At 36.2% G+C, this 27,980-nt stretch overlaps 7 protein-coding genes and 1 non-coding gene across 10 annotated transcripts; 4 read left to right on the top strand and 4 right to left on the bottom strand.

Moving 5' to 3' along the window:
- Positions 512-2,369, top strand: LOC104742532 (ATP-dependent Clp protease proteolytic subunit-related protein 1, chloroplastic-like). Its single transcript, XM_010463544.2, has 8 exons — positions 512-648; positions 765-974; positions 1,084-1,188; positions 1,314-1,376; positions 1,484-1,595; positions 1,715-1,776; positions 1,859-2,041; positions 2,135-2,369. Exons 1-8 carry the CDS (start codon positions 535-537, stop codon positions 2,210-2,212), a joined length of 927 nt encoding a protein of 308 aa, XP_010461846.1. The 5' UTR covers positions 512-534; the 3' UTR covers positions 2,213-2,369.
- On the bottom strand, positions 2,271-5,270 carry LOC104742533 (nucleobase-ascorbate transporter 4-like). The gene is made up of 14 exons (XM_010463545.2): positions 5,180-5,270; positions 4,941-5,038; positions 4,672-4,848; positions 4,488-4,588; positions 4,306-4,381; positions 4,153-4,212; positions 3,882-4,066; positions 3,696-3,792; positions 3,520-3,606; positions 3,372-3,430; positions 3,177-3,268; positions 3,015-3,092; positions 2,767-2,927; positions 2,271-2,670 (listed from the first exon to the last, which is right to left on the bottom strand). Exons 1-14 carry the CDS (start codon positions 5,268-5,270, stop codon positions 2,452-2,454), a joined length of 1,581 nt encoding a protein of 526 aa, XP_010461847.1. The 3' UTR covers positions 2,271-2,451.
- Positions 6,529-9,615, top strand: LOC104742531 (telomere repeat-binding factor 1-like). 3 transcript variants are annotated; one of them, XM_010463541.2, is made up of 7 exons: positions 6,529-6,678; positions 7,088-7,265; positions 7,391-7,626; positions 7,994-8,078; positions 8,660-8,743; positions 8,914-9,273; positions 9,372-9,615. In XM_010463541.2, the coding sequence occupies exons 2-7, from the start codon at positions 7,116-7,118 to the stop codon at positions 9,384-9,386; spliced, it is 930 nt and encodes a 309-aa protein (XP_010461843.1). In that variant the 5' UTR covers positions 6,529-6,678; positions 7,088-7,115; the 3' UTR covers positions 9,387-9,615. The 3 variants fall into 3 exon arrangements, with proteins under 3 accessions (XP_010461843.1, XP_010461844.1, XP_010461845.1); XM_010463542.2 differs by having other exon boundaries at positions 6,533-6,724; XM_010463543.2 differs by lacking the exon at positions 6,529-6,678 and adding an exon at positions 6,751-6,954.
- On the bottom strand, positions 9,743-12,425 carry LOC104742530 (mitotic checkpoint protein BUB3.2-like). The gene is made up of 9 exons (XM_010463539.2): positions 12,244-12,425; positions 12,000-12,130; positions 11,776-11,858; positions 11,227-11,493; positions 11,022-11,097; positions 10,794-10,874; positions 10,380-10,458; positions 10,187-10,287; positions 9,743-10,030 (listed from the first exon to the last, which is right to left on the bottom strand). Exons 1-9 carry the CDS (start codon positions 12,355-12,357, stop codon positions 9,943-9,945), a joined length of 1,020 nt encoding a protein of 339 aa, XP_010461841.1. The 5' UTR covers positions 12,358-12,425; the 3' UTR covers positions 9,743-9,942.
- Positions 14,303-17,520, top strand: LOC104744002. Its single transcript, XM_010465033.2, has 3 exons — positions 14,303-15,744; positions 15,992-16,022; positions 16,372-17,520. Exons 1-3 carry the CDS (start codon positions 14,360-14,362, stop codon positions 17,518-17,520), a joined length of 2,565 nt encoding a protein of 854 aa, XP_010463335.1. The 5' UTR covers positions 14,303-14,359.
- On the bottom strand, positions 17,734-21,637 carry LOC104742529 (QWRF motif-containing protein 2). The gene is made up of 6 exons (XM_010463538.2): positions 19,869-21,637; positions 19,396-19,515; positions 18,744-18,860; positions 18,561-18,650; positions 18,301-18,408; positions 17,734-18,184 (listed from the first exon to the last, which is right to left on the bottom strand). Exons 1-6 carry the CDS (start codon positions 21,324-21,326, stop codon positions 18,104-18,106), a joined length of 1,974 nt encoding a protein of 657 aa, XP_010461840.1. The 5' UTR covers positions 21,327-21,637; the 3' UTR covers positions 17,734-18,103.
- Positions 25,921-27,673, bottom strand: LOC104742528 (FAD-linked sulfhydryl oxidase ERV1). Its single transcript, XM_010463537.2, has 6 exons — positions 27,398-27,673; positions 26,984-27,061; positions 26,575-26,622; positions 26,364-26,428; positions 26,208-26,285; positions 25,921-26,108 (listed from the first exon to the last, which is right to left on the bottom strand). Exons 1-6 carry the CDS (start codon positions 27,602-27,604, stop codon positions 26,003-26,005), a joined length of 582 nt encoding a protein of 193 aa, XP_010461839.1. The 5' UTR covers positions 27,605-27,673; the 3' UTR covers positions 25,921-26,002.
- Positions 27,764-27,835, top strand: TRNAC-GCA. Its single transcript has one exon. It is a non-coding gene; the product is annotated as a tRNA-Cys (tRNA).

Below are 27,980 nucleotides of genomic sequence, written 5' to 3'. Positions count from 1 at the left end.
AGACGGAGGTTTTCCCTTCTCTCTCTCATCTTTCTTAGCTTCTCTCCTTCTGATAGATTTGTTCTTAGGTCTCCAACTCTGAATTGAGTTACAAAGTTTTGTATTTTTCTTTGATTAGCTTACACGAAGTACCTGAGATAGGCCTTTAGTGACCATTTAATCTGCTATCATACTAAGTGTTAAGACGATGAATCGATGCAGCAAAGATTGTTTCTTTGGGGTTTAGTTCTGTTTGCAAATACGTCGACGTTGTTTATCATCTAAGTTTGTATAGCAAATCTCTCTGGGCTTTTGTCTTCTCTAATGTCTTAACCTGGAGTTAGTTAGTTTCAGACATACTAATCTCAGAAAAGTGAAAGTATTTTGTTCTTGATAAGCTGTTGTTTGTGTAATGGAATGGCGAAATATGTTATCATGATTGCTACAATCCTTGGTTGGAATGAAATTTATGCTTAGGAGAACTCTGTTTTCTTTTGTGTTCTATTTATATTTGATCTGACATATTATTGTTTTACTTCGCCTTTTTCTTTAGTGATGCAGAACTACAAGAATGTACCGCAGTACTTTTACGGGCTTAATCCAGCTCAAATGGATATGTTCATGACGGAGGATAGCCCTGTCCGTCAGCAAGCAGAAAAAGTTACAGAGGTTAATTTCTATTCACAGTTATGAATATGGAAACAACTAAAGAAGAGGTGAACAAAGTTGCTTTCTCAAATATATGAATCTGGACTTGTTTGTTTGTTGTGCTACTTTGTTAACAGGAAAGCATCTCGTCTAGAAGAAATTATTTGGACAATGGAGGGATATGGAGTATGTCCGGTATGAATGCAGCAGATCCTAGAAGATATAGTATGAGTGTCCAGATGTACAGAGGTGGAGGTGGCGGAGGAGGATCTGCAAGACCAAGAACTGCTCCTCCAGATTTGCCTTCTTTGCTATTGGATGCTAGGATATGCTACCTTGGGATGCCAGTAAGACTGTCATGTCTCTAAAACTTGTTATTAAACCCATTTCTTTGCTATTGTGTTTCCTCTCCGCTCAGGCAATATATCTTGCTCTTTTTCTGTATTTTGCTTGTAGATCGTACCTGCTGTTACTGAGTTACTCGTTGCTCAATTTATGTGGCTAGACTATGATAACCCAGCAAAGCCCATCTACCTATACATAAATTCACCTGGGACACAGGTCAGTACAATAAGTTTGATAACATTTTGTTTTTTTTCTGGTAGTTTTCTGGCATTATTCCGATATGCTTGTCACATATTATGAGATATCAATTCGGATATTTTCCTCTTGCTTTTACCATGTAGAATGAGAAGATGGAAACTGTTGGATCAGAAACAGAGGCTTATGCAATAGCTGATACTATCTCTGTAAGACATCTCACTAAACTATCTAAGCATTTATCTATATTCTGAAGATAAGTTCTTCTAGAGTGTTTTCTTTGCTGATTTGTGTCACCTTTTTTTTGGTATAAAAGTATTGCAAATCAGATGTATACACTATCAATTGTGGCATGGCTTTTGGTCAAGCAGCAATGCTTCTTTCTCTCGGGAAAAAAGGTTACCGTGCTGTACAACCACATTCATCAAGTACGTCTCTATTCTTTTAAATATTTGTACTCTAACTTTGCATTTAGATCGTAATAAACATATGCTATATATGTTGCCCACTTGTGTAAGCTTCTAAGTTTTGATGGTTAATGGTGCAGCAAAATTATATCTGCCAAAAGTAAACAGATCGAGTGGAGCTGCCATAGATATGTGGATAAAGGTGGGGCTCACATTCTTATACCTTTCTGTGTAATTCCCCTCAAGTTTCTTCACCTGTACTGTAATGAATGATCCTCTGGCAGGCCAAGGAACTTGATGCAAATACTGATTACTACATCGAGCTATTAGCTAAGGGAACAGGGAAATCCAAAGAGCAGATCAATGAGGACATTAAGCGACCAAAATATCTCCAAGCACAAGCAGCCATTGACTATGGAATTGCAGACAAGATAGCTGACTCGCAGGATAGTTCCTTTGAGAAACGGGTAACTTTCAAATTGTACTTTACATTCATCTGCAACCAAGTCATATTTGTGTTGCCTTCATTCATGCTAAAATGGAAATATATCTTGGTTTAGGATTACGACGGGACTCTTGCGCAGAGAGCCATGAGACCTGGAGGAGGCAGCCCAACCGCTCCAGCCGGACTAAGATGATCAATTCCCACCAGAAAAGAAGAGGTTGATTCTCGATTTTCCTTGTCACTCTGGGATATGTAGCTCTTACAATCTATAAGCAAAACACATGTAGTAGTAACATACAAAAGTGTTGGCAAAAAGGAAAAAAAATAACATTAGTTCTCTTAAGTGGAAAGTTATTTGCGGTATACATATATCTCTCTAGATGCAGGGTTTCTCACACTCTGAAAAAACCAAGTCTCGGGTTTTCGGGACTTTCAGAAAGAGGGGAAGAATCTGTTGAGGTTGTAAGGCAATGCGTAAAACTCTTCTGTTCGAGTATCAGTGTGGTAGACTATGAATTTCTCCCACCAATGTCTTCCACTGTCTCTCCGCACCGAGGCATGTCCATAGCTATGAGTACAGTCCAACAAGAACGCTGCCATTATCCCAACAGTTGCAGCCGAAGAGAATATCACTTGCATTATCACATTGAACTTTGTTGTTGACAACACCAGACACGAATCAGTACACAGGACAAGACCAATAAAAAAAAATGATAATGAAGGTTTCTGTTTCTCTTGGACACTTACAGCAGAAGTACGGGTGTGGACAGGTCCACGACCAGAGATGAATAGATATTCGGTGAAGTATTGTGCCACAGAGAGACCGATGAAGATGGAGAAGCCGAGGATAAATTTAGTCCTAAAGCTGTTTAAGTTGCAGAATTGAAGAAGGCCGAGTCCTGCAGAAGCTGTTCACAAGGTCATCTGCTTAATCCAATAATTTTTATAGAAGCTAAATGGATAAGAACGAGTTTTGTTTTTTAAGTTATACATACCAACATAGGCGAATAGAACACAGTACACAGCTGCAAAGATAGGTAGTGGTATAGATGCAAGAACAGCCCCAAACTTCCCTGTTTTTCACCAAACTTAAGCAGTCGATAACGAAAAACTAAAGACCAATTGTTTCGGAGTGACTTCACGAGTTTGAGCATTACCGAAAATGGAGAAGAAGATCATGAAACCTGCAGATATCTGAACCACTCTTCTGCTCCCAACCTTCGTTAATCCTAGAAGCCCTGTATTTTCACTACACATGACAAGAACAAACCAAAACATAGTTTAAGAGTCGAAAAACTAGTTTTCTTGATTGAAGAAAAGCTTCAGAGCAGAAAGAGAATGGTTTCCATTACACCAAAGCTGTGGAACCAGTTGCTGTTCCAAACAGTCCATCCAGCAAAACTCCTATGCCCTGTTTTTATTCAATTCCCACAAAGCACACACATCGGACTCAGATACTAACATTCTTGAAATCAAACCTTATATAACAATCCGTTTTACCTGCCATCCAATGCCACGGCTAAGTACCGAGGGAGGGATATGTGTTGCGCTGCCAAATCTTGAAGCAGCGATGAAGGATCCTGTAGTCTACTCCATTGAACAAAAGACAAGGTGATCTTTCAGAAAGATACGTCATTCCATAAACCTAAAAATGTGAATTGAAATGGTAACAAAACCTCAACAATCGCCACATAAGTAGCTGCCATCATTGCGAATGCATCGCTTCCATGAAAACTTGGACGTCCCCATTGCAATGGATATGGAACTCTCACCCTAAGAATGTAAAAAATAAATTGTCAAGAGATTCCTGTGTTTGTTATTGAAACAGAGGAGATCCAGTGAAAGATGGAAGATGATCAGACCATGGAGAAGCACTAATGAGACCTGACCGGTCTGTTCGACAACTGAGCTGCGTATTATCAGGTCTTTTGTCGTAAGCTCCAGCTGCAGTCAGAATCTCTGCGTAAGCCCAGACGATCGCTATTGTAAACAGAACAGCGAATTGCTCGCATATCGATCTTTTACACTTGAACAAGTGAGGAAGATACTGACGAACATTCATACAACCATTGTCAGAGACTTATGAAATGATAAAAGGTTTTACAGAAAATCTCACAAAATTAACCAAAAAACCTGAGATAAAATTATCAGTATGATCAATGCTGGGAGTCCAACTTCTATACATCTCGCAAGCTGTAACAGAAAGACTTTATTAATCTCCTCGCACCGACTCACCCTAAAAAACTCCTAAACCAATTCGACTATGTTTCTTGCATTTAATCTTACCTGAGGAAACGCAAAGGCGACAAGGCCAACGCCTGTGAGAATCACGAGAGGAGCAGCCGAAAGAGGAGTAAGAAACCTGAAGTAGTTTTATAGAAAACAAAAACGAAAAAAATCTTTAGGGTTAAAAGGGTTTCTTGTTCTACAAGTAGTTAGACAAAGCTTTAATCTTTTTTTCTCCGGACCTGACCAAGATCCTCCACAAACCGAAGAAACCCATAATCATATGACATATAGAAGCAATGATAAGAGCTCCTTGAATTGCTCTCATTGTCTCCTCAAATCTCTGAAATGACCACACAAACTTTTGAGTGTTCGATTTGCAAATATCTTTAAAGAATGAATGAAGATAACGGATTGTGATCTAACCAGGTGAGGGTGGAGATAGTAAGTGAAACGGTAAGAGAAAGTGATGTAAAGAGCAGGTATGACGTAAGCATAAGAAGCTCCGATTACGACAGGGAGTCGACTCCCGAACAAACTCTGTAGCAACGTGTTTATTCCGGACACGAACAACACTGTGTTGATCACTTCTGCTTTCTCCACCTGAAACGTCGTACGTTGTGTTTACTGCGAGACTACTCTGTTTATGAATTTATAAGTAATAATTTAGATGAGATTAGCGTTGTACTGCTTACGTCGCCACCACCCATGAGAGGGACGAGTATGGAAGGTATGATTACAGTAGCACCAAGCATTACAATGTAATGTTGAAACCCGAGAACTATGCCTTCCGCTGCATTATATTTTAATCATATCAAACCTCATCAATCTGTTAGTACTTCTAGCATATACATCTTTCATAAGTCTACTGCTATAAATAAACTATTTACTCACTAAATGATATAAAAAAAAAAAAGAAAAAAAAAGTGCATACGCCAATTTGGAGAGCTCGATACACAAAATTGGACTCCTGGAAGCTGATCTTTAACTGGAAATGGTGCAAAATCATCGTTCTTTGTCGCCATACCTATTTGTTGCTGATCTCTCTCTCTCTCTCTCTCTCTCTCTCTCTCTCTACTCTCTTTGTGAAAGCTATAAAATTTACATTAAGGCTTTGCTTAAAACAGATTCAGAAGTGGTAATTAAGCGTTAGGCGGGCAACTTTGTTGACTCTTTGTTGCTTTTCTTAATTTATGTTCTTGTGTTCTCGTGCACGTAATTAACCACTAGCTAATGCAATATGTAGAAAAATGAACCGGATTAGACCACTGGTTTTGACTTAGCCAGAATTTCTCACTTGTCTATTTTATGTGAAGAATATGATGTCTAGTGTTACAAAGTCTTTAAGTAGCAAATTATTCCCATCGTAATGCCAAAAAAGTAAACAACTAACTCCATCCACCACTTATACAATTTCTTTTTTACCAAGTTCAAACATGACTAATTGGTATGACTTATCGTTGGCTTGATCAAAATAAAATTAAAAATCGATAGATTTAGCGACGTTTAATCTCAATTTAAAGTATATAAATAATACATATGACTATATATATGGGCACAACTATGATAATTTCAGAATAAACTTTTAAGCGAAACACATTTTTTTATGAATTTTGTTGCAATTGTTACTTGAAATTATTATACCTAGTACATATATATTCACATCATAAATTTCTGTGGGCTCATCACTTTACCAGAGTTTTTTAAGTTCTTACAATAAAAAGGCAGTGCTAATTGTTTTGTATGGAATTGATTGCACATTTTTATTTTGTTTACAATTTCAACTTTTCTGGGCCAATTATCGATAAACTGAAATAACATTTTGAAAAGAAAAATTATCACAACTACCTCCACCATAAGTTTTTTTGAATCAGTGCTAGTCTCAACTCTCAAAAAGATAATTTTTTCAAGGAATACTATGGAAAAAATGGGAAAATAGCATTTTTGGAAGAAATAATCGTAACTACCTCCTCCACCACACACTTTTTTTTTTAAATTACATCTATATCAATTCAAAGGTTTGTATTGTATGTTCAGATTACGTCTAACTCCTCAGCTTTTTTTTATTTCTTATAATCAAAACTAAAATTTTGTAACAAATAAACCAAACTGTTCATGTAAAACTAAAATTTTACTTTTGGTTTTGGATGAGTAAAATTTCATGATTAATCAAAACAATAATACTACTTAAGAAGAAAATATTAATTAGTATAATATTTTAAAAAGGAAACGTGTTTAAAAGGCCGTTTAAAAAACGCGTTTTAAAGCTTAATTGGTGGTCTAAGCGGTTTGCCCCCATCAGAATTGACGGAGGTCCGTTAATTGCAGCACACTCGCAATTAACCCTAACTATTTTTTCTTCTGCTTCTCAGGAGAAAGAACGGAAGCGTCTCGAAATCTGAATCCAGAGATTAAAAAAAAAAATCGAAATTGGTATTGTCGAAGATCGATTCTTTCTGATAAAAATCTCATCTTTCTGGTGAATTCATCTGTTTCTTGTTTCTCGATTGTTGGGCATGAGATTAGGTTTCCATTCTCAAAGTTAGGAATTTTTTTTCTAGGGTTTGAGTTCTGCATCTTTCCAGTGATGTGAAGAAGTTTTGGAGTTTGCTATTGCGTCGTAGTTTCTGAATTACTGATGCGGTTTAGTTTGATATCTACCTGTTAGGGTTTCCAAGGAACAAAGGATTAGGGTTTTACTGAGACTAGGTGAATCTGCTTTTGGAGTCTTAATTTATTAGTTGTGGTTGTGTAAAGAGAATGGATTGTGGGTTTACAATTGAAGAAACCATTTTTTTATGGTAGCAATTTTTGGTTTCGTGACATATGGATTTTGTTGCAGAATCGCGTAGTTGCATTTAGAAACCGGGATGGGTGCTCCTAAGCAGAAATGGACACAAGAAGAAGAATCAGCTTTAAAGTCTGGCGTTATAAAGCATGGACCTGGTAAATGGCGCACAATTCTCAAAGATCCTGAATTTAGCGGAGTCTTGTACCTGCGTTCCAATGTAGATCTTAAGGTCATGATTGTTTCTTATCCTCCTTTGTTTCAACTCCACGATGCTGCTGTGTGTTTTTTTTTTGATTTGTGTATGTGTCTTTATCTGATTTGGGTTTGGTTTGTTTATTTGTATTGGGGGGACAGGACAAATGGAGAAACATGAGTGTCATGGCCAATGGATGGGGATCGCGCGAAAAATCTAGGTTAGCAGTTAAAAGGACGCTCTCCCTTCCTAGACAGGAAGAGAACTCACTAGCCCTAACCCCTTCTTTGCAAAGTGATGAAGAAATGGTGGATGCAAAGCATTATTCAACTACTGGCTCCTCTGCACTGCAAGTGCAAGTTTCTTCTACTCCTGCTCCAAGGAGACCTAATGTAAGGTTAGAAATATGTCTATTTTGTTTCCTGTATTGAAGAGTAGTTGCTTTGTTGCTTATCTCCGGGTGGTATTTCTGACGTTGGATAAATCTTAAAATGTATGGTTTGCCGTCACTTTTTCTTTTTCTTCTGTGAAGTCGATAAGTGTTGCATCACATTTATGTGATATAGGTTTGTTTTCACACCTACTCTAACCTCTGTTTAAATTGTCTTCACTGGTTTAGTACCTTTATCCTCCTCTTTCAGCTTTTTACCGTTAGCATGCGAGCTGTTTGCTCCATCTTATTGTGTAAAGTCCCACTTATGTTGATGTTTGTATCATTTGAATCTATTGTACACACAAATTGTAACTTTTTAAAAACGTTGCAGGTTGGACAGCCTTATAATGGAAGCAATAGCGACCATGAAGGAGCCTGGTGGCTGCAATAAAACAACAATTGGTGCTTACATTGAGGTATTCTTTCTCATTCTTGCATCTTATTTTCTCATAGAAAATATGTATCGTTAAATTGTTCCTTGCAGTTAAATCGCATCGTCCTACATTTCAATTTGATGATCCTCAGTGGGTTGATGATATGTTGTCGACAACTAGCAATTGTGAAGTCATTGCGGATGAAAACCAAAGTGTAGCCGTTGGTTGTGTCAATAGAATATATTCTTCAATATAAGCAATGCATGGGATCAGTGTTACTGAAAGGCAATGGCTACATCTTTATCTTCTCCACTCCTGGATAGACGAATGTGCATTGAATATACTGACTCATATTAAGCTGAAATGTCTAGGAATCCTTCTGTAATTACTAGAATTATTGTGATGGCATCTACTTATGTCTAGATATATATTGGGATATCATAAGACTAGATTTTGTATTTATTTCAGAAACATGTTGGGCATTACTTTGTTTATCTAATTATTTGATTAAAGCATGGGAAAATTGAACTCTCCATATACACTGATCTTTGTTTTAGTTCCTTGTAAAAGACTGATTTAGAGAATTAACTGTACCCATGTTCCTTTTATTCGCTTGTGTATAGGATCAATATCATGCTCCACCAGACTTCAAACGGTTGTTGTCTACCAAGCTGAAGTACTTGACAGCTTGCGGTAAACTTGTGAAGGTAAAATCTAATACATTTATCTAATGCATTTGCTGCATTGCAGGATCATGGCATATATTTTTGGTCTATTGAATAGTATGTATGACTTTTTGTTTTTGTCTTTTGAACAGTAGTATGCTTGCTTTATAGTTGTTAGTAGAACAGTTCTATTGATCCGGGTCCTTTTACAGGTTAAGCGCAGGTATAGAATTCCAAACTCCACTCCGTTGTCTTCCCACAAGAAAAAAGGTCCAGGGATGTTTACAGGAAGGCAGAGGACGTCTTCTCTGCATTCACCCAAAACAGACAGAGATGAAACGACTTTTCAGACAAGGTCACAGGTTGATGCAGAGTTAGCCAGAATGAAGAGTATGAACGTACATGAGGCAGCAGCAGTTGCAGCACAGGCAGTTGCAGAGGCAGAAGCTGCCATGGCAGAGGCTGAGGAAGCTGCAAAGGAAGCAGAGGTAGCAGAAGCGGAAGCAGAAGCAGCCCAAGCTTTCGCTGAAGAAGCTTCAAAGACATTGAAAGGAAGAAACAACTGCAAAGTGGTAAATAATCACCTTCTTTTATTTCAACATATGAAATCTATGACAGAGAAATACTTTGCAAATCAAAAAATGCTTGTATTGAAAATGTGATTCGACAGATGATCCGTGCTTGAGATGATGGAAAACGAAGAAGAAGAAGCTAAAGGTGAAGAGAGTGGCCTTGTGTTTATGTTGATGATCCTCTCGTCTTGGGAAGTCTTTTTAGTAGTAGTAAGCAATTAGTAGTATGTATGTGTCCGTTCCTTGTTTCTTCACAGTTTACTCACTTTTGTATCCCTCCTCTGTTTGGATTTGTAAACTTTTCAAATTTCCAATTAAGTTTTAGGAATCTTCATGTACATATCAGAGGATCTTTTCCAAGTCCAATTATATTTTTGCTCTTACGTCCATTGTGAATTACAACTTAGTTATAACTTCTAAACCAATACACAAAACCCCAAAAAAAAAGCAAAAGGAGATTGGAGGCAAATCAGAGAGTAATTGGACTTTACTCAAAACCAAAGGAACACAATCTCAGTTACTAAAGCCATTGTAATGGTCACACTTTACTTTACAGCCAATATAAGATCTTTCAACTCACTATAAAGTGCTACAACCTTCTTTGGGCAACCACAGTAGCAACAATACCACACACAAGTCGACTTACTCTGCTCATTCCATTGTTCCCGACTATACCGCACGATTAGGGTATACTTTGGGTTTCGGTTTCACTTCGATTTCATTAACACTTCGAACAAAGATTGTGTCTGGTTCATGCCTGCAAAAGCACAACACTCAGTATCAGTTAAAAGCGAGATCAATCCAAAAGCAAACACAATAATATCTCGAAAATGCTATCCGTAAGTCTAAAGGCAAGGAATTCAAAAACTTTAAGGTTTTATGACGACAAAAGATTAAAGAGTGAAATTCTTACGGTTTGTCTCCCTCTTCAAACGTGTAACTAGAAGCAACAGCCAGTAATCCACCATCTCGGCTGAATGAAAGCGCCGCAATACTTGTTGGATACTTAGAGTACTGCAAACAAAAAGTAGCATATTGATGCTGTGTCTCACTAACCAAAAAACATTGAAAGATACAAATATCAAAAGCTCTTGTGATTGCTAAACCTGATATAGCCTCTTCTTGTTGTTACCATCCCAAATGTTGACGAAACCATCACAACCTCCGGAAGCAAAAGTGCCATAACTACAATTTATAAACCCTCAGGTTATTAGAAGCGATAGAGTTGGGCGATCGGGACAGATAACTTGAAGTTTCAAATTTTCTACATATGTAGTATCCCAGAACATACTTTTACAGAATTTGTTCTCAAATGAACTAGTAGCATTCACAATACTCTGAACTAGCCCTAAAAATCCATATATTCTCCACTAGATTTTCATCTTCTCCATTCAAACTAACAAGTTCTGCTCTTTATCTAATAAACTGTAACTTAAGGCCCACTTCTGTGAAAAAACTAACTGATGCAATCAAAATGCCGAAAGGAAACAATCAGGTTTCTTGTTAAGATAAAGACTTACATCGGATGGAAAGCAATCGCATTTACAGGGTAGACAATGTCCCTACCATCCTCTGATTTCCGGTGACATTTGAAAGCATATCTGACATATTCAAATACAGTTAATGAGATTAATAAAGATATATGTAAAAGCCATATCTACCAGAAAAAAGATCAGCAAACAAACAAGAAGTCATAGACTACCATAGTTCGTCAAAAAGATGTAAGAGGAGACACATTAGGGACATACTTTTTAGCTTGAGCAGCCTCTGATAGATCAAAAAACTCCATTGAAACCCTCCCTTCAACAGAGCTAAGAGCATATCCTGTAGAATATTATTGAAAACAAAAGTGTGTAAGAAGAAATCAAGGCTACTGAGTATACTTGGCACAGAACAAAAGCAAATTTGACTGTTGGAAAAAAATCACAGAATGGGAAATATCAGCCATTTAACCTGATCCACTGGGATAACAACGAACACATCTTGTCTGGTATTTAAGAGAGGACTCTCTTCTCTGCTCAGGCTGGGACAAATTTCTGAGATCATAAATGTTGACATGCCTTCCTGCTGTTGCCACTACCAATCGATTTCCAACTAGAGAAAGAGAGTTAACACGCTCAGGTTGCTGATATGTACCGATCTGTGTGCGCTCCATCCCACTTGCACCTCTTGGATCCCAACATTTAATCGTTTTATCCCAACTTCCAGTGATTACTTGCCCTATGAACATCACGTAAAAAAAGGTGTTCAAGTAATGCTATAGGATGATTAGAAAGAACAACAACATGCTAAAAAGGATTCTGAGTTCCAAATAAAGTTGCAATACCGTTGAAGAATATATATGCCCTCAAACAAATGCACTAAAATAGCCACTCTTAACAAATTTCATCAACATTAACAAATTAACAGAACTAATTTTTTATCTAGCTATCAAAAGCATCTAAGTATCAACATGGTAAGAGTTCACTTAATCATCAAGAACATCATGACCACTTAACCAACCTGCAGCATAAGAATACTCAACACATCGCACTGGCTTATCATGCGTCCCCAAGACGTCCTCTTTGCCAGCATTAAAGTCAATTCTGAAGTATAATAAGAGAAACCCAATTATTTAAAAATCCACAAAACATTTCCTAAACACGATTGTACTCTCTCTCTCTCTCTCTACATCAGCAGTTTCACTATTTCTCAATTAAAATAGTAAGAGAACAAATTAAACATACCTTCTAACTTTAGAATCGGCGCAAACACTGAATCCAGAAGAATCATCATGGAAGCAGCAATCGAGTACCGCTCCACCATGTTTGAACTCCCCTCTCAGCAAATCAGCGTTCGCATCATACAATCTTACACTCTGCGAATCAAAAGTAACAAAAATCAAAGAATCAGATTAAAATCAGATCAGAGTTCCAAAGAGTAAATAAGTTTAATGTTTCAGAGAAGAGAGATTAGGGATTTTAGACTAACCTTATCCCATGAAGAGACTAGTAAATAATCGCTGCTATTAGAAAATCGAAGATTAGAAATCCCATCCGACGGCGGATTCGAGAGCTCGCGACCAATGGCCGGCATCATAGTCATCCTCAAGAACACGAATTTTTAGGGTTTATGCTATAGACAGAGGGAGAGGGAAGGAGAGATTTGAAGAAAATGATCTGTTTGAATTTCAAATTCTTTCCCAAATTAAATCTATGATCTATACAGTTTTTTGTTGGGCTATGAATTAGGCCCATTTACTGCACTCTTTTTTTTTTTTTCTCAAAATATACTTATATTGATTTAAATCTGATCAATACACAGTTGCTACGAATTAGGCCCATTTACTGCACTCTAATGGGCGTTCAAACAGGCTACGTTCAGTCTCTCGAATACACGCGAACATTTCTGCGTATTTTTGTTATTATAAACTGTTCATGAATTTTATAAACTAATAATACATTGGAATTGTGAAATAATGATTATTTACTTTAGAAATTGTTTCAAGAAACAAAACGAATTGTATTGACTAAAAGTGAATTCTCTTGGATGATGTGAATGTGTTTGATGATCTGACCTAATGACATATGTCAGAGATAGCCTAATCTGGCCACATCAAGTCTACAGAAACACGTCGGTATTATAAGAGTAAGAAAGAGCAATCTCATGTAAATACCATGGAATAAGGTTTTATCTAGTACATGATTAGGCAAAACTTATACCAGATTTTTCTTATTTTAAAAATTCCCGCCTAGCACCCATTACGGTTCGTAAAATCGCTAGATCCGTCCTCTCCGCCTTGATTAATAACTAATTCCTGCCTAGCATCGATTATCCGATTATACCATCTAATCCGATTAATTCCTGCATAATTTTGTATATACCGATTATTTTTGGAACCAAATATAAATCATATATATATATATTTTTTGTTATTTAGACATTTAAATGAAGTGTTTATGATGTTTTACAATAACTAATGTACAAACTTTTAATTAAAATCATACTTTTTTTATTAAAATATGTTTTTATGTTTTTACCGTAATTTTAAATACAATACTATAGTTTTATATTTTATTTGGTATTTTTCTTTTCACATAAACATAATTATTCATATATTTAATACTATATAGTTTTAATTTACTATTAATTTAATAAAATAACCCAAAAAACTAGTCCTTGATTAATCCCCGTTTAATCTATGATTTTCTTGCTAAGCGCTATGCCCATCACGACCGCTCGACTACCGCCTAACGATTTCTAAAATAGGGCGTACTAGTACTACTACTAGTCTTCTTCTACTTTGCTTATTTCACTAGTAAGATATATCTCCGAACGAATGGTAGAGAATTTGCCATTTGTCCAAGGAACGACGCCACGCCACAACACCCACAGTCCCACACCTACAAAGAATCTTCTTCTTTTTAAACAAAATGGTAATGTTGTTTGTTAAGAAAGAAAAAAAATTTACCTTGGCTCCTTTTCCATTATGTATTAATGTATGTAATTGATAGATATATATATTTTTTTTGATAAAATTGAAGTTTATCAATTAATGAATTTTACAGGAAATAATATTAATGATTAGGAGGAAAAATATGATACTTAATTAAAGAAAAGATAAACCAATGAGACGTGTACGCGTCTGATTCAATGCCCCACAGATAATATATAAGTTTTTTTTTTTTGGCAGTGAATAGCATTTAACCTAATAAGTAGGTTTTATTAGGGTTAACTTAACCTCTTCTTAACAAGTGTCGTTTTTTTTCTTTCTCACTCTCACTATATGGAAATTTTAAAAATTTTACTTTTCTTTTTTTACTTTTCCTTTTCTCTAAATACTGGATTTTACACTAAAAAGATTAGAGATTAAGCTAATGGAGAATATCCCGGGATTATATTTTTCCTTTTTTACTAATAACCCCTATTTCAATTGCTATCACAACACTGAACAAAGAGTTTACCGACTTAAAAAGTAAAACTAATAGTATATATGTGTCCACACAGACACATAAAACATTATCTTTCTTTTTTGTTAATCACTCCAAAGTTTCTTAGGGTTTTTAATCAAAAAAGAAGAAAAACTTGTGAAACGTATCGGAGAAGTATGGATCTTAAAACAACGCTCGATCAGTGTCCGCCGTTGAGAAAACTCACCTCTCTGAAACACAGATTCTTACAGCCACTCAATCAAGACGATTTGACAAGTTACGAACGACCAAAGCGAAAGTATTCTTCTCTTCCTGGTAATGATGACGGCCAAGAAGATCCTTCTTGGAAACGCATACGCTTTAAACTCCGTCGAGAGAAGGAAGACGACGCCGTTTTCGTTGAGTCTCCTAGGTTTAAACAATTGACGATACGACAGCGTTCTACTAGTGACGACTCTTCTGATACGGTGAAACACGGAATCGAAGAAGAAGGGTTTACAAGCGATGCAGTTTTCTATAAGCCGTGGTTTGATAGTTTACGATTAAAACGACAGCGTTTCGGTGAAGATCAAGATCCTTCTTCTTGTTCTCCGTCTGTAGATGACATCGCTGCTCTCACTCTCATCCAGTTTTCCCGTGATAATCGGCAATCGAAAACACAAACCCTAATACCTCAACCGCAAACGCACACGCAGACGCAAACGCAGACGCAGACGCAAACGCAGACTCATACAACTCAACAACAGACGCCTGTGAAGTCTGATCTGTTCGAGTGTTCAGTATGTGGAAAAGGTTTTACTACGTATCAAGCATTAGGCGGTCACAAGGCTAGCCACAAGGTTAAGCAGCCACAACCGCTTCTTGAAAACGCAGGAGCAGACGCTGGAGATAAAACGCGGACAAAGATGTTGGCCCCTTCTGGGAAGATCCACAAGTGTTCTATATGTCATGTTGTGTTTCCGACGGGACAAGCACTAGGTGGACACAAACGACGTCACTACGAAGGCGTTCTCGGCGGTCAAAAGTTGAGTCCCGATAGTAATGGGAGCCTTGTAACAAAAGTGTTGGATCCAGAACAGAGTTTAAGTGTTAGTGACAACGTTCTTCTCAGTGGTAATTACAAACGTAATCAGGACGAGGTTGTTCACAAGTTGAGTCCCAATAGTAATGGGAGCCTTGTTACAAAAGTGTTGGATCCAGAACTGAGTTTAAGTGTTAGTGAAAACGTTCTTCTCAGTGGTCACAAACGCAGACAGGACGAGTTTGTTCCCTGTGTAGACAAGTGGAGTCTCAGTGATGCGAGTGTTGCAAAAAATTTGGTGAATCTAGAGCTAAGTCTCGGGGAAAGTAATGGCCTACTCGGGGGTCAGAAACGTAGTCAGGATGGGGAGGTTGTTGTTGGAGAAAACAAGTGGAGTCCTAGTTGTAATGGGAGTGGTGTAACAAATGTGTCGGAACCAGAGCAGAGCCAAAGGAGATTGATAGATCTTAATAGCCTGCCGTCACCGGAGTTTGATGAATCTGGAGTCAGAGATGTCGAGGAAGTTGATAGTGCAATCATGTTAGCGAACTAAAGCCTTGTCAAGAAATGTTTTTATTTCAATTCTATTATTAGGATTAAGGCTTCTTACTTTGTTGTTTATGATTTTTGCACATGTTCATTCATCCGGTTTATTAAACAAATCCATATTAATGTAGTTTAACTAACCAAGATTCTGTGTTGAGTACATTTGAGTTTGCTACATCTTCCAGAACACACAGAAACTTAATTGGGGCCTTTTAGATTAAAGAAATCTTTAAAAAATTAGAACTTTAAAAGAGTTAATGCTTAAAAACAGAGTATGTTAAACTGTAACGCCAGAAAGCAATCGATACAAAGTTTGTACTTGATAAAAAAAAAAAAAAGGGAAAAGTCAGTAGGGAGAAAAAGGAAAAGAAAACAAAAAAAAAGTAAAATAATAACTAAACTTTTATGTAATTTAGGAAAACTACTCCAGTCAAGAAATAGAAATCGAACTTACACCTAAAGATATTCTGAGACCTCCAGCAACAAAACCTAACCGACTATAAAACTAGTATATATATGAGTGATCCGTCAAGGAAACAGTCAGCAGTACTCAATTCTATAACTCTGGTTTGTTTACAAAAGTCTCCCAAGTTTTTCGTAGTCACCAAGGAAAAAAAGTAGGGTTTTTTTTTATCTGATCGATATCGGAAGAGAAGAGGTATGGCTATCTCAACGCACTTGAAACAGATCTTAACGAAGGCGAATCAAGTTTCTCCGTCGATGTCTGTGGCCGATCTGAAGAAAGAAGTAGAACTTTGGATGCAAGAAAACAAAGACGGTTTACCAGTCGAAGACGATGTTTTCGTTGAGAGCTTTTTGGAAACGATCGAACGTAATTGTTCTGCAACTCGTGATCAAGATCCGAATTCGGAACGCAGAGCGATAGAACACAGATTCTTAGAAGGAGTAGGAGGAGAAGAACAAGGGTGTGGTTACGACGGCGTTTCGAGTGAGACGGGTTTGGAAAGTAGCGAGCGGTCTCAAAGACAGCGTTTTGGTGATGATGAAGATTGTTTCTCGGAACAGAGTTCATCCTTCTTGGAAACTAACCCGCGAGAAGAAGAAAGACAAGGAGGGTTTGCTAACAACGATGCTTTCCTTGAGCTTTTGGTGGAAAATATTGAGCGATCAAGACGAGGGCAAAAGCGTTCTTCTTCTTCTTCTGATGATGATGATGTTAAAGATCCTTCTTCCTCTTCTTCTCTGTCTGAAGATGAAATCGCTGCTCTCTTTCACAAACGGGATTCACAAACACAACCTCAAACGCAACCCCTACGGAAGCCGAAACGGCAGATGCTGCACAAGTCTGATGCGTACAAGTGCAGTGTCTGTGGAAAAGAGTTCTCTACATTCCAAGCTTTAGGTGGTCACAAGGCTGGCCACAGGATTAAGCCGCTTCTTGTTGACGGTGGAGAAAAAACGAGGCAAAAGTTGTTGGCACCATCTGGTAAAATCCACAAGTGTTCTATTTGTCATAGAGTGTTTCCCACTGGACAATCTCTCGGTGGACACAAACGCCTTCATTACGAAGGCGCTCTCGGAGGTAACAAAGACAGCATGGACGTGGAAGCCGTTTCCCAAGGAGACAAGTTGAGTCCTGGAGGTAATGTTGGTGTTGTAACACATGTACCTGACCCAAAGCAGAGCCTAGAGGGACTGATAGATACGAACAGAGTGCTGTCGCCAGGAGACGTTGAGAGTGCAAACGAGCTTCGACAAGAAGAAGGAAGTACCAATGCTAACAGGATTCAGTTTTTTAACTTTTTTTGAACTGTTTACAAATTCTAGATTAGATTTTTTTTTTCTGTTCTTCCATAAAATTCTGGACTAGGTTACTTTATGTTATCTCATACCCCTGATGTGGGACAGCTTTGAACTCTTACAAGTGTTGTAAATTTTTTTTGGAGGTTCCCCACAAAAGCAAAAGGAACAATTAGAGTTGAGGTGAGAGTGTCCTCTTTTTAACAACTAGAAACGAGTAAATGACAAGACATCTTAATATGAAAGAACGCCAACAAGTCTAGAAAGACAATCAGTAATTCATCAGATCATACATTACTACATCTTTATATGTACACAAGCCAAAGAACCATTAGAAAAACTTCTGTATACAAAAACTAAGCTTACTTACTTTTAGAGGAATTACCTGAAATCTTACAAGAAAAAAAACAAACGTAGAACTAAAAGAGCAAGAAAGGGAGAGATGATAATCCGCGAATGTCACCTTGATCTTGGTTTGAAAACGATAAGGTCGGGATTCGTGGAAGGAAATGGCCCGTGTTAGCAACTCTGTTCTTGGTGAGTAGTGTAGTCAAAAAGAACAAATCTGTTCTCTTGAGGAATATCAGTTTTTCTACAGTTGTGAAGTCAAGCTGCTTGTGATTGGTATCCGACTTAGTTGTATTACGTGCGTTTTCATGCTACAATCCGTAACCTGGTTATTGCGTTTACACCAAAGCGATGTCAGAAATGAGTGGAGACATCGCAAAGTAATCTAAACCCGAAACAAGAAACCAATTACAAAGAGAAATGAAGATAAAGACCCTTTACCTGCATAGCTGCTACTCTTGATAAGCAACCTTGACATCTTTCAAGCAAAACCTTTTCCTTAGCAGTTACATTCACAGTTTCGACCATTACAGAATTCATCTCATCCACCTAAACGGGCATAGATGAGTTTAAACCATAAAAACAAGGGTTGTGACAGAATAACTCAAGATAGGTAACACTTCAGACCCAAAAGGTTCAATAGACTCAAAAGATGTGTTTTAACTTCGAAAAACCTGAGAGAGACAGAGAATTTATTGTACCTTCAACGTCAGTGAGAATATGGAAGATGACATAGCTTGCATTACATCGACAGCTGAACTAACAGCATGCTTGAGGTCTTGGATATCAACCTAAACAGTTCAAGGAACATATTAATTTTTTTAAAACCCTGAAGTTTTTAGATTAAGCAATCATATCAAGGTTTATAACCCAAAATTACTAACCACGGTTTTCCCAACTATTGGTAGACGAAGCGTGCTGGCTTTCAAGGATTCGGTTGCTCCTGACAAAGAACTTGAATGATCTCTATCCAGAAGAGACCATTCTTCTAGAAAACCCATCTACATTTAAATAAACACAGCAAACACGTTTAGTATTTACTAATACAAAAAAAACAACATACATAATCTCTTTATATTCTATTATCTGCCTCTCCTGTAGGGATTTACTATTACTACAGTTTTCATTTCAAAAATAAATAAAATCTCATGTTTCTTATGATGATTCCTTGTCAAAGATTCAAAATACTGTATTGTGGGATGATTCTAAGCAAGTAAGTATACCAACTTCTAAACGTAGATCTAAGTATACCAACTTCTAAAGGTAGATATAAAAATCTACCTACCATACATAAATAGTTAATTAGAGTCCAAATTTATTTGCTAAACACGTTACAGGACAGATACCATTCTACATAATTGAGTTATATCCAAAACTTTATATTCTTCTTACGGAAAGAAGGAATCCCTAAGCTAAATTCCATAGAATAACTGTCTTATTTCTCAAAAATAGAAGAAAAAAAAGAAACGTCTTAATTGGGACATTGGCCCTTTAAAGTAAGAAATCGCAAGAACTTAAAAGAGATCAAATTCTTACCTGTCCCCTCAGAATAGAAGCCAGTTTCAATTTCTGCCTTAGCAAAAGCAACTTGATTCGTTTTAAAGTGACACTGTGCCGCAGTTCCGAGATTGATACCCATGCATTCCACAGGTTTTTCTAGCAAAGAGAAAAAGCAAGAGAGGAAATTTACACTTTGTATTACGACAGAAACCGCTAGAAATAAAGACTTAGTTATAAGTAAAACCATGTTCTTGAAATATTAAAAAACTCATGGTTAATCTTCAAATTGTCATATAATATCTGGAATGATGGCACTAAGGAGCCTAAATGATGTGTTTCCATAAAAGCTCACTTGTAGCACCAAGATCCTACATAGAGCTGAACAAATCATACCTTTTCTAAATCTGCTGCATTGGCTAAAAGTATTTACATCCCAGAAGGGGCACAAATCCATAACAGTCAAGTTATTCACCACAAAAGGAAATGAGAAACTCAGAACTAAGCCATACCTCTGCATTCAATCTTTGCACCATAACAGTAGAGTCTGCCCTCGCATTGACAAACCGCCACTGTAGGTATCGGTTATATAGAAGCCTCAACAAATGTGCATCCATAACACGATCTTCCCCAATTTTCCCTCTCCTAATGTCAGCAGAGAAACTGAGAATTGAAGGCGTGTTGTTGCGGTTATAAGCGTTCATTTGATCAGAAACTCCATTTCTCACTCGAGAAGGACTAGAAAGTGCCCTAGCTGGAGATGATGTAGTTGTCGCCCAGAGCTTACTTGGTGAGGCAGAGCGAATAGCAGAACCTCTTATAGGGGAAGCCATACCACGAGGAGATGATAAAGGAACAGCATCACTAGAAAACCGTTTCGAAAGACCAAATTTTGATGATATACTACTGGCTTTCAAACCCGGACTAGAGGATAAAGGGGAACCAGGATCCTGCAACCGCCTTAACCGGCTATTAGTCTCTTGCCAGAACCTAGCAGAAGCCATAATATTGCGAGGCAAGCTCTTCGATTTAGAGATTTCCCCATTGACACCAGAGCCACATTCCTGAACACCATTAGTGCTACCAGAAGAAACACTATCAGTATCAGAAGCAGTGAAGTCGCAGGAGACACTAGACGTCAGACCATTGCTAGGTCTTCTCTGGCTATCATCTCCAGTTTCCAAATATTCATCCCTACCTCCCAAATCTAAACTCAACCTCTCATTAACAGAAACCCTAGGGCTGTCATCAATCATAGAATTATGCAACATTGACCTCCCAACAAACCCAGATCCAAGCTTTCCTCTATCACTGCCACAATCTAAGCTTCTAGAAAGCGAATTCGGCACAACAGATTCAGAATCCCCTCTCCTAGAAGCTCCAGGCCACCGTTGCTGGTCCACAGGCTTCGAGTTCTCTCTCTGATCTCGAACCGGCGTCGATCTCCGCCGCTCCGGAGTAGGCTTCCGGTGAGAAACAGGCGTGGAAGTAGTCTCTTTCTTTTTACTAATCGGAAGAGAAAAGGCTTCACCTTGAAACGAAACAGACAAACTCCTAGTGGAAGTGATGAGCATCTTCGTAGCCGCCGACATTTCACTACCTACAGCGACCGGAGCCGGAGAAGGTCGACGACGGTCCACGGATTGAGACCGTTTAGGTAACAAAGACGGCGTTTTGACGGAGTTAGAAGCGGAATTCGTGGTGGAGCGAGAGAGTAAAGGCGACGGAGATGGGTACCGCTTACTTGTTCTGAGCACCGCAGAGGAAGAAGAAGAGGAGGAAGAGGATGTGGTAGTGGTTGTGGTGTTGGAAGAAGCAGAGTGAGAAGGAGAAGGAGATAAGTAGCGAGAAGGGACTTGTTTGCCTCTGGGTCGTCTCTGTACGCCATTGTTGGTAACGGGTTGAGGTTTATCTTGTCGATCTCGAGGTGGGTTTCTTTGGTCAGTGGTTGAAATCGCTGCAGCCACCATTCTCGTCGGAAAAAAACTATTCCTTTTTTTCTTTTGTTTCTTCCTTACTGATCCTCACATTGCATTCAAGAGATTTGTGTGTTCTTCCCCCAAAACACTGACCCCAAAGTTGAAAAATTTCAGAGATTTTTTTGGGTACAAATCGAAGAAGGATTTTGGGATTTGCTTTTTTTTTTTTTTGGCTTCACAGCCGAAGAAGACGAGAGAGAGAGAGAGAGAGATGGGGAGAAATTGCAAGTGGGGTTTGTGAATTTGGGGTTTCCTGAGAAACTTTTTTCTTTTTTTTTTTTTTGTGTATGAGAATGAGAGAGCTTTCTCTAGCTCCTTAGTAATATGTTTATTTTAATATTATTAATTTTTTTTGCTTTTTCAGAGGTTTACATCAACTTTAAAAGCTTCGTTTTGCCCTAAACTATATATGTTTAAATTCTAATTAATCATTTGGTTTGGTTTTGGATGTTTATTCTTAATCTATATCGTTTTTGTGGCATTTTCTACTTTCTAGTTCCCACAGTAAGGATATGATTATTTTTTAATAAAAAAAAATCTCTCTAATTCCTTTCAAGTTTGAAGCACTTAACAAAACTAACCATGATTAATTTCTGCATATTTTTCTTATAGACAGAAAATGAGGAAAAACAATAAAAATGAACTAACTTTTTAAATATGAAATGTTTGTATGTGTTTAGGTAGAAATATATAGAAGTAATCGCATGAATAAATCAATAATTTTTATACATATGGAGAATCCAATGCAAAATTGAAACTATTCTCTGAAAATAGTTATATGAACTCAAAAAGTTTTAGTTTGTTAAAAGTTTCAGTATATAATGTCAGAAATCTGTGTTATCTCACATACCATTAGCTAACTTAACCATAATTCATAAAATAAAACTTGAATTTGAGTAGAGATTTTTCCTCTTCCAGCTATCGTGATTGTTTTATGGCATAAAAAAATAAAAAAATCCATCTATGTATAGTTGTTTTAAAAATCCACTTATAATTCGTTATGTGTTGCTTATTGATATTTATACATCATGTTGTTGAGATTAATTTAATCATCAAAAACCGTTTATAGAAAATATGGGTTTTATTTATCTTCTTTATGCTTTTCGAAAAGTTGATTTGAATATTTGCATGTGCTCAAATTGATACTTTTCTTAGAATTGTCACTGAGGATTACTTTTGGCTCTCTTTTACTTAAGAGAGCATTTTCTTGGCTTTCAAAGTTTGTTAATTCACCGCTAGTATCTTTATCTTAAGTCTTAACCGATAAATATATACACAAATTAATATAAGCAAAAAAAAAAAAAAAGAAGAAGCAAAAATGGAATAAAAAATAAAAATAAGAGAGAGATATAAATAAGTGAATGAATAATGATAATTTACTAGTAATTTCTAGAATATGAACCATGAAAGCTGACAATCAAATACGTCGTCGGCAACTCGGCATTATCCAATTCTTGCGTTTCAAATATAATAACGATTACTCCCCCCCCCCAAATATATATGCCTAATGAGAAATTTGAGTTTATTCTTCTTTATGAAAAAACAGTATGTATTTTTACGCATTTGTAGAGACATTGATGTGTATATATTATGATTTAGATCCATATCGAATTCTATATTTCTTTTTTTATTATTTAAAAAATCCACTAAAATAAGAAATACGTCTACTCTTGAGTCTTGATTGGTTTGGTCGTCTACGGTCAAGATATAGTCAACTAAATAGAAAAAGATGAGAGTCAATTTACTTAATTCCAACTTTTTCTTGAAGGAAGAAACTTCAAACTAGTATGTATGTGTGCGAGAGAGAGATAAATAAATAGTAGTAATTCAAACTACAAGCAAAGTAATGTATTGTGCAATTGGTATTAAGGAAATACTAATTGAAAATCAAAGAGATGTAATGTCACTTTTAGCTTCCATTAATATTTTTCTTGCTTTGGAGTGAGTATTAGTTAGTCCATTTTTAGTCATTTTTGCTTAGAGTCAAAGCTTTCTTAAACAACTCTCTTAATTTATAGATAACCAGGTTTATTATAATTTATCTAACGTTCCTTTCTCGACATCATATTTACATGCACATATGGTGGACTATGTGGTAAACTGGTAATTACGACTATCAAATATTAATAGCTTTTCTTATATATATGACAAGGGTAACTATATTATATTGTAGTAGTATTAGACTGTTAAATCATTTATTCAAAATTTTATCATTACTTCCTTAGCTTATTTTTTGTTTATAACTATTTTTATGAATAGAGACATAATTTCACCCAACATAATTGTTTTGGAGGGTTGGATTTACTATACGATATATATTAATACTATAACAAATTAGTTTATTTTCCCAAAAAGTACTTACCTTAATCGATTCGAAAGCAGAATACGGACGGCACACCCCCAAAACTCCGGGATTGTGTTCATCTTGTATACGTGAACGAAGAAGGACTTGTGTATATTGTATCAAACTATAAATTAAGTAATCCATATTATATAATCAATCTTACAGCTAAATTAAAATAAATATAATGGTTAAACCACTAAACCGAAAATGTCGAATAAGGTGAGGGGATGACATCTCTTTGATTGTTATTAATTGGAAAAAGGGAAAAAGGTCTTTAAGTTAAGACCCATATCTCTCTCACACAAACACAAAACACTCTCTAACTACTTTGACAACTTCATTACACTAAAAAAGCAATAGCGTACAGTGCAATGATTTTCTTTTTATTTGCATTGAGTTTTCATTTCTTTTTTTTTTCTTTTCTATAACTCACCAAAGCACACTATAAGATTTGAACATAACTTATTAAACGGTGATAGTGATAATACAAATCATTAAACTATATACGTTCTATCAACTTTTTTTGTTGAAATGTGGATGAAAAAATTTCTCAGGAAAAAAGTTATATGCAAGTCTAGTTCTAATCCATAAAATATTAGACCAAAAATCTAGCGACCAAATGCCAGTAATTGTTTGCAGTTTGTGAGAACTTAATCAAAATATCCAAATTGTAACATTTTTAAATTTATTTCCATCAATAGACAAGTCAATCCAAATTTAGCAGTTTTTTTCTCTCTTTCTTTCTTTTTTTCTTTTTTTTAATAGTTATATACTGTATTGACGAGTTTTAAAACCACCATAAAGCATTTAGCTTAAAAGTAGTTTAGTTTTGAAAGTACCTTAAATAATTTAGCTTTAAAGTTGTTTTTAACTTATATATCCATAACAATATGATCACGATGCAAACTAGACGATTCGTTAGATGTCATTGTTGGAGTACTTGTAGTTGAAATTATAAAAGAGATCTTTATAAATTCTTAACGTTAGGTCTGATTTATAACTACACGCTTGTACTGTGGTAGGTTTTTGGTTGCCTTTTTATTAATAAGCTTGTTAAGCCCCATATCTACTTATAATTAATTTTTTAAAAACGAAGTCACTTATGGATTTAATATTAAATTGTTTATCAGCCAAGTTTCTTAAGATCATGTGACTTGAAGCATACTCCATAGATTATTGACTAATCATTTTATATATTCAGTTGAGAGACCAATATTAGTTAGCCAACTTTGAAAGTAATTAAAATATAAAAACCCTTTTTGACAAACAAGTAGTAAAGTAACAATTATAGATTTTAATATTGGGTCACCTTTCTACTTTCCAGACTTGGAACATCCTTTCCACTTAATCCCAACACATTCTTCTTCAAAAAAAGCTATTTTCAAAGGATCTTCACGTTATTTATAGATAATGTGTATTGTTTCTGTAATAATTATACTCACTGTATACAACATTCCACTATATTATGAATAGTCTCGAACAAGCTTAGTTTCTTTAATAAGTATGTAATGGTGAGAAATACAAATTTTTAGTTAATCCCCAAATAGAATATTCTCTATATTATATTAAAAGGATAGTTCTTGAGATTATCTTGCATCTCAAAACTCAATATTTACTCGATTATTTATGGGGTTTGCACAAAACATGATACACATGGAGAGCTGGTGTAAAAACATTTTAAAATTGTCCATCGTAATTAAGTAATTATGTAGTACAGTAGTAGTATTATATTTATCTAATTATGCGTGCCCTTGAATCAAACTTAAGATGTGATTTTAAGTACTTGATTTTTAGTTGTTCCCAAGTTTCTTAGAGGTAACGTTTCATCACATATATATAGCACACGAAAAAGTATGGAAAGAAGAAGAATAAAAAATATAACTAAAGAAGAAATTTGAGCACGAGCTAAATTTGATGGTAATTGTAGTATAACCAACAACCCATACATTTACACTTATCAAAAATTCAAATATTGGTTATATACATTACTTAAGAATTGGTAATTAATTGTTTTAAGTTTTAACGATTTATTTCAGTTAATCCGTCAAATCAATTTTAATGTAATCGACACTTTTTTTTTGTAATTATTTAACTTAACTAAATGTTAAATAATTCACCAGTTACCACTTACCACTATCAAATATCAGTCGAACATCTCCATCAACAACTTTTGTTTCCTCCATTTTTTCAAGTCTTTATTTACTTGAAATTTCTTAGAAAAGGATTGTAAATAGTTAAAAAGATACTCTTTTTTTTTTTTCTGTTGTAAATTTCATAAACTATATATTATCAATACAAATATAAGTAGTTAATAAAAATGGGTCTAAAAGTCCATAGAAGTTCCATGGAGATCACAACTTTTCTGCTCACACTCTAACTTGCCCCATCTTGCATCCACTCTCTCGCAAGGGAACACCAATTTCCCCAAACTGCAAAACCAATTTAAGAATCACATTGCTTTGAGATATGCAAGAACGCTCCCACAATAACCTCGCTACATTTAACATTAATCTTCTTTACAGTGTTACCTTCTATTTACGGTGTTGTGTACATGGCAAAGCCACTGCGAGAACTCCTCCTGAGATCCAGCTTGTGCGGGATTTGATCTATTATGAACATAACCGAGAGAATAAGTGATCAAAATCCACTACAGTAAGTTGCAATGAGGTAAGAGAGAGCATTACCTTAGGATCTCTTTGAAGTGATCCGCACATTCTCTACAAGGGTACATTCGAGAAAGTATCGACATCTACAGAAAATGAGGTGGTCCATTATTAGCTTTCACAAGAAGAACACTTAAGGAGTGCAGGTTCTTGAGAATAAATGATCGAAAAAATTAAGCCTTAAAGTCTATAAAGTAAATAAGATGATAGACAAGGGCAGGAAGAGTTGTACCAGTTCTTTAACATCCTTCTTTTGCTGCCTTGTTGGTTTTTCTGGATACTGATAGGAAAAAGGAAACATTCGATTCAGAATACATACTCTAGTTTAACCAATTCACATCTACTTACAAAACTGCTAGAGGTCTCATCGAAGTAGTAAGTATGGAAATGACAAAAACTGAACTAAAATAATTTGTTTCACTTTGTAAAACCAATGAACACAGAGCAAACTAAAACAAGAACCAAAGGCACGCACTCGCCCAAAGACTTGCCAATAAACAATCAAATCAATACGCAAAAGAACCTCTAAGTCTGTTCATCATCCCTCATGGGCACCAAGGAAAACAAATGGATAGCCACGGGTGTTCAAGGGAAGTGTAAAATACGACTAATTTGAGAAAAAAACGAAAGCAAGACTCAACCTGCGCAGCAAGAGTGTGCAAAAATGTCCATGTAGCTCTCCCAAGATCCTCTTTAGTCACAGGACCTATAGACTTTTCCTGAAAAGAACATGAAGTAAGTTTGGTGTTTCGTATCAACAAAAACCTATTGCTGTATGGACCAAATTCTTGTCAATGAGGGGCTTAATTTTATGGCTAGTTACACAAACTCCAAATCATCAAGTATCAAGATAATGTAAATGAACTAAAGTATCTAAATTTCAACCATATGTTTGGTAAAGAAACCAAGAGAGACGATTTCTGACCCAGCTAAGGCAGAAAAGGTTCATTGGGGAATTTCATCGAACACATTGGTGATCATAATAAGCAGATGAAAGGTTTTGAAAAGTTGCAAAAAAACAACCCTAACTTGTTGGAACCGGAATAGATTTGTACCTTGAAAGGGAGTTTCTGAAGACTAGAGGAACTGTTGGTTGCGATTGGTGGAGAAGAAGAAGAGTCCACGGAGATGATTGGGTTTTGGACTGTGGACGACGAAGGACGACTATTTTGGATGCCGATGAAATTGGAGAGGTGAGTTTGGACGCAATTCGATAGTTTCTCGAAGGTCTGGAGAAGTGGCTGCCATGGATTCTCACCCATTTTGCTTCTTTTGTTTGTCTGAGAATTTACTAAAGAGAGACAAAGGAAAGGACTGTGTTCAAATTGTTCGCAAGTGTTTTGTTTTCTTGCTTTTGTTTTATCTTAAAAGGCAAAATTTAAATTATGTTAAAAATATTACAAAGAGCAAATAAGTCAATTGGGTTCATAGCTCAGTGGTAGAGCAATTGACTGCAGATCAATAGGTCACCGGTTCGAACCCGGTTGGGCCCTTCTTCTCTTTTGCTGCTGTCCAAAAAATGTTTTTTTTTTTTTTTTTTTTTTTTTGATATACAGATATACTTGATTACGGGACCCGGTTACCCACTGTGTAATCCAGCTTGATAATTAAAATTTATTTACATATCCATCACTTTTA

This window comes from Camelina sativa, chromosome 14 (assembly GCF_000633955.1).
Source record: "Camelina sativa cultivar DH55 chromosome 14, Cs, whole genome shotgun sequence".
Taxonomy (NCBI): Eukaryota; Viridiplantae; Streptophyta; class Magnoliopsida; order Brassicales; family Brassicaceae; genus Camelina; species Camelina sativa.
This window is presented reverse-complemented; position numbering and strand designations above follow the sequence as displayed.

Coding starts and splice junctions, on each gene's coding strand:
- LOC104742528 (XM_010463537.2), bottom strand. CDS start 27,604: ATGGGTGAGAATCCATGGCAGCCACTTCTCCAGACCTTCGAGAAACTA. Junction 26,623..26,983: donor TGCACACTCTTGCTGCGCAG/GTTGAGTCTTGC, acceptor TTTTCCTATCAG/TATCCAGAAAAACCAACAAG. Junction 26,429..26,574: donor AGAAGGATGTTAAAGAACTG/GTACAACTCTTC, acceptor CATTTTCTGTAG/ATGTCGATACTTTCTCGAAT.
- LOC104742533 (XM_010463545.2), bottom strand. CDS start 5,270: ATGGCGACAAAGAACGATGATTTTGCACCATTTCCAGTTAAAGATCAG. Junction 4,213..4,305: donor TCGCCTTTGCGTTTCCTCAG/GTAAGATTAAAT, acceptor TTTCTGTTACAG/CTTGCGAGATGTATAGAAGT. Junction 4,067..4,152: donor TACTGATAATTTTATCTCAG/GTTTTTTGGTTA, acceptor AATGTTCGTCAG/TATCTTCCTCACTTGTTCAA.
- LOC104742532 (XM_010463544.2), top strand. CDS start 535: ATGCAGAACTACAAGAATGTACCGCAGTACTTTTACGGGCTTAATCCA. Junction 975..1,083: donor TATGCTACCTTGGGATGCCA/GTAAGACTGTCA, acceptor TTTTGCTTGTAG/ATCGTACCTGCTGTTACTGA. Junction 2,042..2,134: donor ATAGTTCCTTTGAGAAACGG/GTAACTTTCAAA, acceptor ATCTTGGTTTAG/GATTACGACGGGACTCTTGC.
- LOC104744002 (XM_010465033.2), top strand. CDS start 14,360: ATGGATCTTAAAACAACGCTCGATCAGTGTCCGCCGTTGAGAAAACTC. Junction 15,745..15,991: donor GAAGTTGATAGTGCAATCAT/GTTAGCGAACTA, acceptor TTAAAAAATTAG/AACTTTAAAAGAGTTAATGC. Junction 16,023..16,371: donor AGTTAATGCTTAAAAACAGA/GTATGTTAAACT, acceptor GAAAAAAAGTAG/GGTTTTTTTTTATCTGATCG.
- LOC104742530 (XM_010463539.2), bottom strand. CDS start 12,357: ATGACTATGATGCCGGCCATTGGTCGCGAGCTCTCGAATCCGCCGTCG. Junction 11,859..11,999: donor GCCGATTCTAAAGTTAGAAG/GTATGTTTAATT, acceptor ATTATACTTCAG/AATTGACTTTAATGCTGGCA. Junction 10,875..11,021: donor GAGGCTGCTCAAGCTAAAAA/GTATGTCCCTAA, acceptor TGAATATGTCAG/ATATGCTTTCAAATGTCACC.
- LOC104742531 (XM_010463541.2), top strand. CDS start 7,116: ATGGGTGCTCCTAAGCAGAAATGGACACAAGAAGAAGAATCAGCTTTA. Junction 7,266..7,390: donor GTTCCAATGTAGATCTTAAG/GTCATGATTGTT, acceptor TTGGGGGGACAG/GACAAATGGAGAAACATGAG. Junction 7,627..7,993: donor CCAAGGAGACCTAATGTAAG/GTTAGAAATATG, acceptor AAAACGTTGCAG/GTTGGACAGCCTTATAATGG.
- LOC104742529 (XM_010463538.2), bottom strand. CDS start 21,326: ATGGTGGCTGCAGCGATTTCAACCACTGACCAAAGAAACCCACCTCGA. Junction 18,651..18,743: donor CAATAGTTGGGAAAACCGTG/GTTAGTAATTTT, acceptor TGAACTGTTTAG/GTTGATATCCAAGACCTCAA. Junction 18,185..18,300: donor CAAGAGTAGCAGCTATGCAG/GTAAAGGGTCTT, acceptor CGCAATAACCAG/GTTACGGATTGTAGCATGAA.